Source organism: Centroberyx gerrardi, chromosome 3 (assembly GCF_048128805.1).
Source record: "Centroberyx gerrardi isolate f3 chromosome 3, fCenGer3.hap1.cur.20231027, whole genome shotgun sequence".
NCBI classification, from domain to species: domain Eukaryota; kingdom Metazoa; phylum Chordata; class Actinopteri; order Beryciformes; family Berycidae; genus Centroberyx; species Centroberyx gerrardi.
Window position 1 is genome coordinate 18,538,350 of NC_135999.1, and position 15,681 is coordinate 18,554,030.

The 15,681-nt window shown below is 42.8% G+C and overlaps 2 protein-coding genes across 2 annotated transcripts; both read right to left on the reverse strand.

Annotated features, from left to right (window-relative positions):
* Positions 1-754: 754 nt before the first annotated feature.
* LOC139933597 (GTPase IMAP family member 9-like) lies at positions 755-9,366 on the reverse strand. The gene is made up of 3 exons (XM_078282737.1): positions 9,304-9,366; positions 2,774-2,882; positions 755-2,370 (listed from the first exon to the last, which is right to left on the reverse strand). Exons 2-3 carry the CDS (start codon positions 2,871-2,873, stop codon positions 1,514-1,516), a joined length of 957 nt encoding a protein of 318 aa, XP_078138863.1. The 5' UTR covers positions 2,874-2,882; positions 9,304-9,366; the 3' UTR covers positions 755-1,513.
* A 2,027-nt stretch (positions 9,367-11,393) lies between these two features.
* On the reverse strand, positions 11,394-13,162 carry LOC139933625 (GTPase IMAP family member 9-like). The gene is made up of 3 exons (XM_071927768.2): positions 13,067-13,162; positions 12,805-12,915; positions 11,394-12,330 (listed from the first exon to the last, which is right to left on the reverse strand). The coding sequence occupies exons 2-3, from the start codon at positions 12,902-12,904 to the stop codon at positions 11,450-11,452; spliced, it is 981 nt and encodes a 326-aa protein (XP_071783869.2). The 5' UTR covers positions 12,905-12,915; positions 13,067-13,162; the 3' UTR covers positions 11,394-11,449.
* Positions 13,163-15,681: the final 2,519 nt, after the last annotated feature.

Genomic DNA, 15,681 nt, shown 5'->3' on the forward strand with positions numbered 1-15,681 from the left:
ATGAATGTGTCAAATAATTGATAAGTAAATGAATGTGTGGAGTTGTGTTTGAGTTGTAGATGGGTAGACATAGATGTTGATATAATGTTGGTGGAGGAGAGGAAAGTGGAGTGGGGCATAGAGTCACCTCCTGTGCATAGGGCCCATAATTCCTGGCTACGCCCCTGTGTGTGTGAAGCCGAATCTCATTTCTTTGCAAATCGTCTGTGAAATGAAAAAAATATGAGGAACTTTTGTTCCTTTGGTTGTGATGTAAAAGTTAAAACACTAACTTAAACACTTGTTGCTTTGAAACATCAATGGTACTGATATGGTTTTGAAGTGAAGTGTAGTTGTAACACTTTAAAGGGCACTAACTATTCCATTTGTGTGCTATTTCTGCCATATAACCACCAAAACCACCAAATAACCACCATATAACCACCAAACCTGCAATGATATGAACACTCACAGGACAGGTGAAATACCCATGGAAAATGAAAAAGAAAAAGTGTTTACTCTATAAGTGCATTTGAATTCTCACCAAGAGATAGTAGTGCATGGCAGGGAATGAAATGAAATAAATTTGGATTATTCTTAGTAGAGAACAAAAGTTTGCATTTGTATGATGTGTTCAGCCGTTTCAAGTTGTTCAGTCGTTTTATTAGGTTTTAATCATGTTTGAAAACAAAGGTTATGTAAAATCGACACATTTTTGCTTTTAAAACCCAAGCTGTTTGTTACAAATTGACAAAGAATACCAAGACAAACAAACTGAACTGAATAAACACTTTATTCAAGAATGTATTTCACCCCCAAACCATCCAGTTTATACACAAACTGATGCATGAAGAATAAATTGAACATGCAATATATTATAAAGCACATTTTAAATTCCCATAACCAAAATAGTGTGCACACAAGACTTATGGTGGACAGTTTTTTGCAAATTAATATAGTGGCTTAAGTTTTCTTTAAGTGACTAAGAAGCCATTTTACATAATAAAACATCAATTAAAAACATGTATATATTCCATGCACATTAATATATCATATTGTTAGAAATTGTATCAGAATGTATGTTTGTCTGGGCATCCCAGGACAGGTGAGGTTTGGGTTATTTTACCTGGTGTGAGGTGGGTGTCGATTTCTGAGATGAAGTATGTTGGTTTCAATACAGAGTATATTTTTCATGTTATTATAGTATATATACTTCAGAGGAAATGGAATTGTGTGCACAAACACAGTACACTTGTCTATGTGACAACATGCCCTGACATGGGGTTGTCACAAGTTGTCAAGAGGTATTTAATCAGTAATAACTTTTTCTTCCAGTAAATTATTCAAAATGTAAAAATGCCATTTTTTAGACAAGACCTTAATCTAGCTAGAAAAATGTATATTGTATCTCAGTAGTAAGGCACTACTGAGAAATACACCCATGAGTAACAAGTGTGACAACATGCCCTGCTCTCCCCTACTATATATCACATATATCCCATTCAATTTTCCCATTTTGTCACATGTCCTACAACTACATGTTAAACATTTCCGCAGCACATTCATAACCTTCGGTGATTCCAAGATATGAACCCAGAGCTATGAGAAGGTTTGAGGAAAAAAACGCTCCTGCACCAAGTGCTCCTGCGCTAGCAAGAGCTGCCATTTTACACCAAGCTCTCTTTTTCTCCTCTTCTCTGATCCTTTCCTCCTCCTCTTTCTTCTTCCTCCTTTCCTCCTCCTCCCTCCTTTTCCTCTTCTCCTCGAGTTTCTCCTGGGCTGTCTGGTACATCTTATTGGTGTAGTGTTTTCCTCCGTTGTCCTCCACCATCATCTCTATCTTCTCCAGAAGTTCTCGGACCTGGCTACGACTGGCTCTCTTGTCATTGATGAGTGAATAGTATCTTCTTCCACACGTGTTGATCAGTCTCCGCAGCTCCTGACTTTCTCTCACAAAGTCCTCCACGGATTTATGTTCTAGCAGGTCTGCATGTGTAAACAGGACCATGGTGTACATGGAAGCATCTGAGCCAAAGTTATCCTGGATCCACTCCACAGCCTTCCTCTCCTCTTCTGTGAATCTTGACTTCAGACTGATCACCAGCAGAAAGGCATGGGGTCCTGGAACCGACTGTTCAATGCACTCCTCTATTTTTACTTTCACTTCCTCCTTTGTCTTGTTTGTGTCAAAGAGCCCTGGGGTGTCAATAACAACGATGTTACGGCCATCATGTGCTACCTCCCCTTTCTGACAACCTGCTGTCACAGACTCAGGTGACATCGCCTCTTTAAAGGTGTTTTTACGTCCCAGGATGGTGTTTCCAGTTGCACTCTTTCCTGATCCAGTTTTCCCAACCAGAATGAGCCTCAGATCTTTCACATGCTTTGACTCTGTGGACCATTAAACAAATGCTGGTGTTAAGAGGCTTGTGTGTGTGTGTGTGTGTGTGTGTGTGTGTGTGTGTGTGTGTGTGTGTGTGTGTGTGAACGTGCACATGTATATACAGTATGTTTCATATATAAGTTTCATTCCAAAATAAGATCTCCACAATTTGAACACTGACGTCAACAAAATTATTGTTATTATTAACACAAATTCAAAGAAATGATACTCTTTGAACATAGTAGGTAATGTCAGTCTTTGGACGACAAAATCAAAGCTGACTAGATCATCTAGATTTTAGAAACATATAAGTTAAGATACCGATTTTGTTTTTTATGGACATATAACATTTTGCAAACAAACTCTTCATTTGTAGCTATATAATGTGCAAGTGTATGTTCATCTCTATACCTTTGTGGTGACTGTGGCATTGAGCAGTTAGGATTTGACCACACAATGTGACCAGAACAAGCAGCCTGCAACCTGGGATCCAACCTTTTCCTTTGGACATCTCTGTAATCTCTATTAAAAAAAACACACACAAAAAAAACAAAAGGTCAAGTCTAGTCAAGTCAAGTCTGAAAATCCCAAAACCAAATTCATAATATGGATAATAATAGATCAAAACAGGTGACAGTATTATATATAATTTATCCATAGGCGGAGATTGTGGGGTGGCCAGTAGTGGCTGAAATATATCACCACAACAACCCTTGAGTAAAGCTTATTTGCACCTCTGCACAAAGTAAACTATATCAATGTGTTAAATCTCCATGTCACAATATGATCATTAAATCATTAGACGCTAAAAAGAGAAGAGATTAGAAAGTGATTAAAAAGAGACGTTTACTGCATTAGGTAAGACGGCTGTTTATTTGAATTTGTGTGTGTGTTTTCAGTTGGACTGTAGCCTATCTGGGCTACCTCAGCCCTGCCTGTAACCCTCTGGAGCAGAGGTGGACTGGTAATCTGGCATACCGGGCATTTTCCCAGTGGGCCGACGCACCTTGGACGCACCTTGGGGCCGATATAATTTAATTTATAATTTTTAATTTAAAAAAATTAACATATTTTTTTTGGCCAACGACCGGCCCATAAAGCAGGGACAGCGGCCCATTGGTTCATTTTCTATATGGACACTGGGCTGGCCCAATCACATCTCTTACTAGGCCCCACCCCTCCCCCTCTGTCCTCTCTGTTTCTCGTGTCAGATGCCGTGGCTCAGAGCCAAAAATCTGTGGATGGATGAAGGCGTCAAAATGGATAAACAAAAGCGCAAGGGGGGTGCGTAGAAGTTGCGGAGAAAAAATTAAAAATCTAGAGGCGGATGCCGCCAAATGTGCAAAAATAACAGACATGTTTGCTGCAGGGGCTGCAGTAGCTTCTATATCTACAGTACGCGACATTGGGCAGCAACAAGTGAAACTTGAAGGAGAGGTGGCTGGTCATGGCCACTGCCAGGCAGAGGAGCAGGCAGAGGAGCAGACAGAGGAGCAGACAGAGGAGCAGGCAGAGGAGCAGGCAGAGGAGCAGGCAGAGGAGCAGACAGAGGAGCAGGCAGAGGAGCGGACAGAGGAGCAGACAAAGGAGCAGACAGAGGAGCAGGCAGAGGAGCAAGCAGAGGAGCAGACAGAGGAGCAAGCAGAGGAGCAAGCAGAGGAGCAGGCAGAGGAGCAGACAGAGGAGCAGGCAGAGGAGCAGGCAGAGGAGCAGACAGAGGAGCGGACAGAGGAGCAGGCAGAGGAGCAAGCAGAGGAGCAGACAGAGGAGCAGGCAGAGGAGCAAGCAGAGGAGCAGACAGAGGAGCAAGCAGAGGAGCAAGCAGAGGAGCAGGCAGAGGAGCAGGCAGAGGAGCAGGCAGAGGAGCAGACAGAGGAGCAGACAGAGGAGCAAGCAGAGGAGCAGACAAAGGAGCAGACAGAGGAGCAGGCAGAGGAGCAGGCAGAGGAGCAGACAAAGGAGCAGACAGAGGAGCAGGCAGAGGAGCAAGCAGAGGAGCAGACAAAGGAGCGGACAGAGGAGCGGACAGAGGAGCAGGCAGAGGAGCAGGCAGAGGAGCAGGCAGAGGAGCGGACAGAGGAGCGGACAGAGGAGCGGACAGAGGAGCAGGCAGAGGAGCAAGCAGAGGAGCAGACAAAGGAGCAGACAGAGGAGCAGGCAGAGGAGCAGACAGAGGAGCAAGCAGAGGAGCAAGCAGAGGAGCAGACAAAGGAGCGGACAGAGGAGCAGGCAGAGGAGCAGGCAGAGGAGCAGACAAAGGAGCAGACAGAGGAGCAGGCAGAGGAGCAGGCAGAGGAGCAGACAGAGGAGCAGGCAGAGGAGCAGACAGAGGAGCAGGCAGAGGAGCAGACAGAGGAGCAGGCAGAGGAGCAGACAGAGGAGCAGACAGAGGAGCAAGCAGAGGAGCAAGCAGAGGAGCAGACAAAGGAGCGGACAGAGCTCCTATGGCGTCAGTCCGCACAAATACGGTCATATCAGACTATTTCCCCCTTCACAGAGGGACACGGCAGGGTTGCAATTTATCGCCTAACCTTTTTGACATAGCCATAGAACCCCTAGCAATTGCCTTGCGAACAGAGGACAGAATTGCAGGAATTAAGAGGGGAGACACTATCCATAAGGTATCGCTTTACGCGGATGACCTGCTCTGTTTTGTTTCTAATCCAACAGAGTCTATTCCTATCCTCTTAGATATGCTGCAGACTTTTGGAAATTTCTCAGGCTATAAATTGAACCTTAACAAAAGCTTACTCTTTCCAATCAACCAGCTGGCTCAAACAATAACATATGACTCCTTTCCTTTTAAAACAGAGCTACAGTGCTTCACTTATCTAGGGATTCAGGTCACACATGCATTCAAAGACCTTTCCAAGCACAACTTCCAACCACTGCTGGAACGAACTAAGCAGGATTTAGCAAAATGGGTGTCTCTACCTATCTCACTTGCAGGGCGTATTAACTCTGACAATTTTGCCGAGGTTTCTATATCTATTCCAAATGATTCCTGCTTTCTTGCCAAAATCTTTTTTCAAACAATTAGACAGACTAATTTCTACTTTTATATGGAATAAGAAAACGCCACGCATGAGAAAGAGTTATCTAGAGAGACCAAAATCTGATGGTGGATTAGGCCTTCCTAATTTCATTCATTACTATTGGGCAGCTAATATCTTAAAGTGTATGTATTGGGTATCCACATTTGAAGAAAACAAGGGCCCCTCCTGGTCTATCATGGAACTGCAGTCCAGTCTCCCGACGTCTCCTATTTCTCTATTGAGCTCCCCTCTGCCTATTAAGCCTACCACTTTTATCCAGAACCCCATTGTTAAATCATCCCTGAAAATATGGTCTCAATTCAGGACACATTTTGCCCTCTGTCACACCAGTACTTTTTCCCCATTGTCTTTTAATCATCTTTTCCCATCATCATTAATTGACACAGCATTTAAAATGTGGCATAGAAATGGCCTTGTCTTCTTTGGTGATCTTTTTATTGATGGTGTATTTGCCTCTTTTGACGCTCTAGGTAAAGACCACAGTATCCCCAAATCTCATTTCTTTAGATATCTACAGGCCCGCAGTTTTGCCAGCAAACATTTCCCCTCATTCCCACAACTTCCCACCAAGGGCCCAATTGAATTTTGTTTAGACCTTAATCCTTCTCTTAAAGGTGCAATCTCCAGAGTATATAACATAATCCAAAATATAAACCCTCCATTGTGGTTGAAAACTAAATCTGCATGGGAACAGGACATTGGCTGTGAATTACCTGACGACACATGGCATCGCAGTGTAAGATATATACATGCTTCGTCTTTCAGTATAAGGCATGGTCTCATTCAATTTAAAATCCTTCATCGTCTTCATTTTTCCAATGAGAGACTGGCAAAAATATATCCATCAGTAGACCCCCAGTGTTTGAGATGTCATCAAAGCCCAGCTACTTTGGGTCATATGTTCTGGTCGTGTCCATCTCTGGTTGATTTTTGGACATCCGTCTTTGAGTGTTTTTCAAATATATGTAACATCACTATTGATCCAAATCCAATTACAGCTATTTTTGGTGTATGTCCGGTGGAAAACAGGGTTACCACTCATCAAGCAAATGCAATTGCTTTTGCCTCACTCTTGGCTCGTCGTCTTATTCTTTTTGGTTGGGAGTCAAAAACACCTCCATCTTTCTTACAGTGGGTGAAGGAAGTTATGTCAAACTTGAAACTTGAGAAGCTGAGGTACACCATGCATGGATCTCGCAAAAACTTTAACCTGGTATGGCGCCCCTTTATGGAGTTTGTAGAAAACCTATCATTTGCATGACCACAGTCATGATTTTATGATACTGTGACTGTACTATGGCTTAAAGGTGGTAATAACAGATATGGTACTTACTGGATGTACTTATTTATTTATTTATTTATTTATTTATTTTGCTATTTTCACGATAACAGCTGTACATTATTTTTCTTTCATTTGGGAGGACCTTGTATTTTGGTCCTGTCCTCTCCTCATAAGTTTCTTAGGCCCTGTCTCCTGCTTTGTTAGTCTGTTTGTTGTTATGGTATTTTTGTATATCTGAAAATCTGAAAATAAAGTTTACAAAAAAAAAAAAAAGGAGCGGACAGAGGAGCAGACAGAGGAGCAGGCAGAGGAGCAGGCAGAGGAGCGGACAGAGGAGCAGACAGAGGAGCAGGCAGAGGAGCAGACAGAGGAGCAGACAGAGGAGCAGGCAGAGGAGCAGGCAGAGGAGCAGACAGAGGAGCAGGCAGAGGAGCAGGCAGAGGAGCGGGCAGAGGAGCGGACAGAGGAGCAGGCAGAGGAGCAGGCAGAGGAGCGGACAGAGGAGCAGGCAGAGGAGCGGACAGAGGAGCAGACAGAGGAGCAGACAAAGGAGCAAGCAGAGGAGCAGACAGAGGAGCAGACAGAGGAGCAGGCAGAGGAGCAGACAGAGGAGCAGACAAAGGAGCAAGCAGAGGAGCGGACAGAGGAGCAGACAGAGGAGCAGACAAAGGAGCAAGCAGAGGAGCAGACAGAGGAGCGGACAGAGGAGCGGACAGAGGAGCAGACAAAGGAGCAAGCAGAGGAGCAGACAGAGGAGCAGACAGAGGAGCAGACAGAGGAGCAGACAGAGGAGCAGGCAGAGGAGCAGGCAGAGGAGCAGACAGAGGAGCAGACAGAGGAGCAGGCAGAGGAGCAGGCAGAGGAGCGGACAGAGGAGCGGACAGAGGAGCGGACGGAGGAGCAGACGGAGGAGCAGACGGAGGAGCGGGCGGAGGAGCGGACGGAGGAGCGGACAGAGGAGCAGGCAGAGGAGCAGACAGAGGAGCAGACAGAGGAGCAGACAGAGGAGCAGACAGAGGAGCAGGCAGAGGAGCAGACAGAGGAGCGGACAGAGGAGCGGACAGAGGAGCGGACAGAGGAGCGGACGGAGGAGCAGGCGGAGGAGCAGACGGAGGAGCGGGCGGAGGAGCGGACGGAGGAGCGGACAGAGGAGCGGACAGAGGAGCAGACAGAGGAGCAGGCGGAGGAGCAGACGGAGGAGCAGGCAGAGGAGCAAGCGTGTGACAGGGAAGCCGAGGAGGGACAGAGTGAGCATGACAGGGCCGAGGGACAGAGTGAGCAGGAGCAGGAGGAGAGTGTAGTTGAAGCGGTAAGCATGGAGTAGCTTCATGATTAACAGGGACTCGCAGGGAGGGAGTGTGTGTGCCATGCCATGATGACAATGATGATGATTAATTAAATTAATGTCGATGATAATAAGATAAGATAACATAATCGTAACGCTATCATAAAGTGAGGCCGTCACCTACTGCTGGTGGTCACTCAGTCAGTTGTCAAATAGCGCAGCATAAGCTATTTGGCATTGTTTTTGTAGCTAGCATAGTTCCCTAATGCAGTCGCAACTTCGGCTGACTATTCTAACGTTAACTAGCTAACGTTATTTTGTCAGCATCGTGTTGGCTAAGCCCACGTTGCTGTGAGTGACCTAGGTCCATATCGTATCATCATAATATTATTACAATTATTAGGCTATGGGTTCCCTTGATAAAGATGTACGAAAAGGTTGTATAATATACAACACCTGTAGCTCTACTGTACTAAAATGTATGCCTGCTTATGTATTAGCCCACAGGGGGGGAAAAAAGTTTTCATTTCCAACAACAGGCAACAAAGTTGTCCTATGTTTATTTTCAGCCAGGTATGGTTGTAACTATTAGGATATACAGTATATGGTATGGATTACTGTTATTACTATCTGTGGGGTAGCTCTCCACCTACAGTAAGTTCAAAATTGTTTGGTGCTGCTGTCCGTTGAGCATGCACCTTCACGTGGTAGGCACATGGACTGAAGGTCAAACTCCCCAAACAAACAAGCACACCATTGATTTAATTGCCCTATCACATACAAAGATCTAACTATTACTCCTCTCTGAACATGAATATAAAACAAAAAGGTGATCTATTAACTGTGTAAACCTTATGCAATATTCATCATCAATATTTGGATAATTGAAATCTGTATGAACTGAATAGTTAGTATCAAATGAAAATAAGATGGAACAGCTCCATGAATTAATTGAATAAACAATTATTTGCTCATTACCAGTATGGTATTGTTTAAATTGTACAGCTTTTTGCACATCTTTGTCAGGGAATTCCAATAATTCTGGACCGGAGATTGTGTCCTACTTCACGGCCACCTCTGATCACCAGGGAGTCAGTCAAGAGCGAGTGAGTACACTGGTCCACTTGCACTGGTACACTTGTCCATGGTACTTACTACTCAGCTTTGTAGTGGTTTGGGGGAATAGTACCCCCCCCCCCCCCAGAATAGTCTACAACTCAAACTCCGCCTATGAATTTATCCTTATAACGAAAACACACAAAAGTTTTTTGCTCTAAATTGCTGTTTTGTTATATAATATAAAGTATTTTTTACAGACCTGTGTATTGCTTGTAGGCAGAAGAGAAGAATCCCCGTAGTCTGACCGTTTCCAGATCTTACTGTCCAATAATGATGTTGGGCTTTTAACCAAGTCTTTCAGCTTTCAGTTTGTCTTTTGAGTCAGAGCTCAGTTTCATTTCCCTTGAAACTAGACAAGGAAAGGATTCTGATTGGTGCAGCATCAGACAGCTGGCCAGCCCAGAACTCCTTCAGCCAGATTACTGTAACAAGAGGAGAGAGCCACCTACTGGTGCCAGGATGGACAGCATAATGTTCAAGTTAAAGGAAAATTGTGTGCACATGCTCAGGTGTGTGTGTGTGTGTGTGTGTGTGTGTGTGTTCTGGGGCATCATATTGGGTATATTGACTAGGGCCCCAAATGTCTAGACTACATTTATAAATTCATATTAAAAAAGGAAATATACTTTTTTTTCACTTTTATTTTATCGTATGACACAACTGTTGTGATGTTATCTGAGACAAACTGGAATAAGCAGGAATAAAATTTGGCTCAATTTTCTGTGCAGACTCTAACAAAACTGTCAAAAGGGATTTTTGATGAAAATATGGCTATGACAGTTGAGCGCTAGCAGAGTAGTGCATTAAACCCATAATTTCAATTAGGTGTGTGTCATATAATTGAAAAGTAAATGAATGTGTGGAGTTGTGTTTGAGTTGTGGATGGGTAGACATAGATGTTGGAATAATGTTGGTGGAGGAGAGGAAAGAGGAGTGGGGCATAGAGTCACCTCCTGTGCATAGGGCCCATGTGTGTGTGTGTGTGTTGCTTGATTGACGTGGAATGAAAAATCTTTAAGCCAAATCTCATTTCTTTGCAAATCGTCTGTGAAATGAAAAAATATCAGGAACTTTTGTTACTGTGATTGTGATGTAAAAGTTAAAACACTAACTTAAGCACTTGTTGCTTTGGAAAATCAGTGATATTGATATGGTTTTGAAGTGAACTGTAGGTGTAACATTTTAAACGCACTAATCATTCCTTTTGTGTGCTATATTTCTGCCATATAACCAAACCTGCAATGATATGAACACTCACAGGACAGGTGAAATACCCAAGAAAATGAAAAGGCCACCCATTATGCAGCAGGTGTGTGTTTACTCTATAAGTGCAATTGAATTCTCACCAAGAGATGGTAGTGCATGGCAGGAAACGAAATTGAATACATTTGGATTATTATTAGTAGAGAACAAAAGTTTGCATTTGTAAGATATTTTCGGCCATTTCAAATTGTTCAATCATTTTGTTAGGTTTTAAACGAAGGTTATGTAAAATATACACAGTTTTGCTTTTGAAATTATATATTCAATTCAATTTGCTTTATTGGCATAAAAGTTTACAAACAATGTTGCCAAAGCATGAAGATACAGGTTATTCTTAAGTGTGAATGAATGGTGAACAACATACAGAAAATCTGTCCAAGCTGCTTTGTTACAAACCAACAAAGAATACCAAGACAAACAAACTGAACTTCACACTTTATTCAAGAATGTATTTCACCTCCAAACCATCCTGTTTATACACAAACTGATGCATGAAGAATAAACTGAAGATAGAATGGAAGCACATTTTAAATTCCCATAACCAAAATAGTGTGCACACAAGTCTTATGGTGGACAGTTTTTTGCAAATTAATATAGTGGCTTACAGCTCTCTAGAGTTTATTGTGAGCTATTTTAGAGCTATTAATTTCAGGTTTAGATATTACTTAGGCCTATATAAAAATATCACTCCTTCCATTTTCCATTTTGCCACATGTCCTGCCGCCCCCACCACTGGGTCCATCATTACAAACGTAGGTTGCACGGCCAAGCTTTGTTCAAACCCACAGAACTTTATTTTAAATTCTAGTCAAGATAAGTTTTCCAAAGACACCACACACAAATATGTCATGCTGAATTACAGGGAAATGTGTATATAATGATGCACAAACATCTAGATTTTTTCCATTTGATGTAATGGTGCAGCCATAAAAACATGATGTCTTGTATTTGAATATTTCATTCAATATAAGCAGCTAGAGCTGCAAGAAAGCATTGGAACAGCAGATACAGAATATGGATGTGACATTGTAGTACAGTTAGGGAAAAAAAAATTCTAACTTTGAAGCTACTTAAGGGGAAATTTAAGGGTAGGTAAAGTTAGGGTACAAGGGGTTAAACTTTTCCTTAATGCATTCATAACCTTCGGTGACTCCAAAAAGTACACCCGCACCCATGAGAAGGCCTGAGGAAAAAAACGCTCCTGCGCCAAGTGCTGCCACGCTACCAAGAGCTGCCATTTTACACCAAGCTCTCTTTCTCTCCTCCTCTCTGATCCTATCCTTCTCTTTCTTCTTCTTTCTCCTTTCCTCCTCCTCCCTCCTTTTCCTCTCCTCCTCAAGTTTCTCCTGAGCTTTCTGGTACATCTTATTGGTGTAGTGTTTTCCTCCGTTGTCCTCCACCATCATCTCTATCTTCTCCAGAAGTTCTCGGACCTGGCTACGACTGGCTCTCTTGTCATTGATGAGTGAATAGTATCTTCTTCCACACGTGTTGATCAGTCTCCGCAGCTCCTGGCTGTCTTTCATAAAGTCCTCCACAGATTTATGTTCTAGCAGGTCTGCATGTGTAAACAGGACCATGGTGTACATGGAAGCATCTGAGCCAAAGTTATCCTGGATCCACTCCACAGCCTTCCTCTCCTCTTCTGTGAATCTTGACTTCAGACTGATCACCAGCAGAAAGGCATGGGGTCCTGGAACCGACTGTTCAATGCACTCCTCTATTTTTACTTTCACTTCCTCCTTTGTCTTGTTTGTGTCAAAGAGCCCTGGGGTGTCAATAACAACGATGTTACGGCCATCATGTGCTACCTCTCCTTTCTGACAACTTGTTGTCACAGACTTGGGTGACATCGCCTCTTTAAAGGTGTTTTTACGTCCCAGGATGGTGTTTCCAGTTGCACTCTTTCCTGATCCAGTTTTCCCAACCAGAATGAGCCTCAGATCTTTCACATGCTTTGACTCTGTGGACCATTAAACAAATGCTGGTGTTAAGAGTCAGTTAAAAAAGCCAATAGTAAATTACAAGAGGCTTGTGTGTGTGTGTGTGTGTGTGTGTGTGTGCGTGTGTGTGTGTGCATGTGTGCGTGCATGCGTGTGTGTGTGTGTGTGTGTGTGTGTGTGTGTGTGCATGCGTGTCTGTGTGTGCGTGCATGCATGTGTGTGTGTGTGTGTGTGTGTGTGTGTGTGTGTGAGTGAACGTGCACATGTATATGAAGTTTCATTCTAAAATAAGATCACCATTTGAAAATGACACAAATTCAAAGAAATGATGGTACTTTTTGAAGGGTAGTAGGTGATGTTAGTCATTGGATCATAAAATGAAAGATGTAGATTTTAGAAATATAGAAGTTAAGGTACAGATTTTTTTTTTAACATTTTGCAAACAAACTCTTCATTTGTAGCTATATCATGTGTATGTGCGTGTTCATCTATACCTTTGTGGTGACTGTGGCATTGAGCAGTTAGGATTTGACCACACAATGTGACCAGAACAAGCAGCCTGCAACCTGGGATCCAACCTTTTCCTTTGGACATCTCTGTAATCTCTATTAAAAAAAAAAAAAAACAATAAACAAAGTTAAGTCAGTTAAGTTAACTTAAGAAAATGTTTGCTCTAAATTGTTGTTTTGTTATATAATGTAGGTAATGTAAAGTGCATTCTAAATTCCTCTTACAATAGAAGTATTTTTTACAGACCTGTGTATTGCTTGTAGGCAGATGAGAAGAATCCCAATAGTCTGACCGCTTCCAGGTCCTACTACCAATAATGGTTTTGGGCTTTCAACAAGTGTTTTAGCTTTCACTTTGTCTTAAATCTCAGAGCTCAGTTTCATTTTCGTTGAAACTAGACAAGGAAAGGATTCTGACTGGTGCAGCATCAGACAGCTGGCCAGCTCAGAACACCTTCAACCGGATTAACAAGAGGAGAGAGCCATCTACTGGTGCCAGGAGGGACAGCACTGACTATCCAAATGTCTGAAAATAGGAAGTATATACTTTTATTTCACAAAGCTCTGGTTTTGAAATAAGATTTAGCAAAAATCTACAAACAAATAAAACTTTCTTAAAAGTATGATACAGCTGTATCTTGTTATATTATCGTATGACACAACTGCTGTGTTATCAGAGACAAACTGGAACAAGCAGGAAAACTGTCCTAACCAAACAGGGGGCTACTGGTTAAAGTATGGCTGTGACAGCTGATAAGCACTAGCAGAGTAGTGCATTAAACCCATAATTTCAATTAGGGATGTGTCCAATAATTGATAAGTAAATGAATGTGTGGAAGTGTGTCATACATAGACACATGTTGGAATAATGTTGGTGGAGGAGAGGAAAGTGGAGTGGGGCATAGAGGCACCTCTTGTGCATAGGACCTATAATTCCTTGCTACGCCTCTGTGTGTGTGTGTGTGTGTGTGTTTGCACGCACTTGTTCCCTCTCTACCATTTCATTCCTGTGTCTATCATCTAATTGCGTGCCACTCTGCCTGCCTCCCTCTATCCTTATCTCTCTCCCAGGATCTCTCCCCGGCTGCTGTGAACTGGGACTGATTGGACTGTTGACTAACACAACCATTCCTCTCTCGGTACACTTGGTGTCGACATGCGAACATTTGCACCTTATATCGCTCATCTCCTTACCCCTTAGTCATAGTGGTGCTCAGGAAGTGATGTGATAAGTCTCGATCACATGCAGTGCCAGTAGATGTTCTGATGCTGAATCTGAAATCAGACTGAGTATAGAAGCGGATTGAATTTGAATGGAAAGGTGATGGGTAAGGACAGAATTGACGGCTGGCTAAAAGTGGCAGGTGTTTACACACTAAGACACAGGCCTTGTCCCAGATCAGAGATGACCTTTACAAACCAGTCAGCCAGGCAGAAAGAGTGCTATCACGACAACACGAGGAGGTCAGGGAGATAAAGAACGATCAGTTTATCTTCCTCCTGAGCCGCTAAATCTGTTAGACCCTTCAAACTCTGCTATTATACAAATTAGCACACATGTCCTACAGGCTAATAACATAATTGCTTCTACAATGAGTTGAATTCTGTGTGCAAACAAGCATGCATAATGTGTGTGAACAGTAATGTATGAGCGTACAAAATAATGTGTCAATTAGGTTTGTAGAACTGTTTCTGTGTGTGTGTGTGTGTGTGTGTGTGACAGAACAATAGGCACAATGTTGAGCATCTGTGAATCCTCCTCACGTGCAAACACACAGAGGCGGTAGCATCTCTGGATAAGTGTTTGTGTGTGTGTGTGTGTGTGTGTGTGTGTGTGTGTGTTAGGTGAATGGTATAACAAAGCCCAGTGTCCCTGCACGTGTGATAATGTAGCTGGGGCACTACACTTGAGTGAAAATGGCAGTGGTTTCCTGCAATGTGAACTTCCCATCACGCGACCAAATGGAGAGAGGATGCAGGCACAGTTCATACTGCCTCAGTAGCCCCAGAGAGAAATGAAATGCATTTCACTTGCAAAAGAATAAAAATAATGTACAACTTTCCCTCTTTCTCTGTCTCGCTGTGTCTTGCATTTGGTATTATTTTGGTGGTATCAAATCTTGTCAGATATTGTCTGACCCAGGCTCTGACTGTGGCTCTGAGGCTGTCAGGCATCATGACTCACTGCTGCTTTAATCATCGAGTCTACCTGAGGATGAAGTATTCACAGCATTCACATCTTTACAATGGCACCTAATTACAGTTCAGTGGGAAAGAAAACGTTCTCACTCTCATACGTTTTCAGTTTGTGAGAAAAAATACACACTGGGGTTTGCGGGAGTGACAAGGGATGTGATTATCAGGTTTGATACTACGGAAAGGAAAGATCTGTGACTTCACATTTTCAGCACTATTTTTAGGTGAAGGGTGGCAGTGTTGGAGGGGTATTTCTTTTTTGTATCCATTTATCACTGTACATGAGAAACAGCATCATTTTGTTTTGCTTGCCACACATGGGCACACAGAACGAAAAGTGTTACCAAACTATCTGAGGTGATAGGGGCTCATGTAATTACCTTGAGGTCTGTTGTATGTGAAGCCTGAGTGGTCTGTTATCCACTGCCAAATGATTTTCAGTATGAACTGAATAGTGGTGTCCATGGAAACACACCTGCCTCCAAAGTGAGGAACGACCTTCACTGACTGCAACACCCACAGCGAAAAACATCCTGCTTATTCACAACTGACGAGAGATAAATGGAGAAGGCGTCTGTTCTCTTCCATAGGTGATACTGGCGCCTAGTCCCTTAACATCAAGTTGGAAAATGATAATCATGAGAACAAAACTGCCTTTTCTTTATG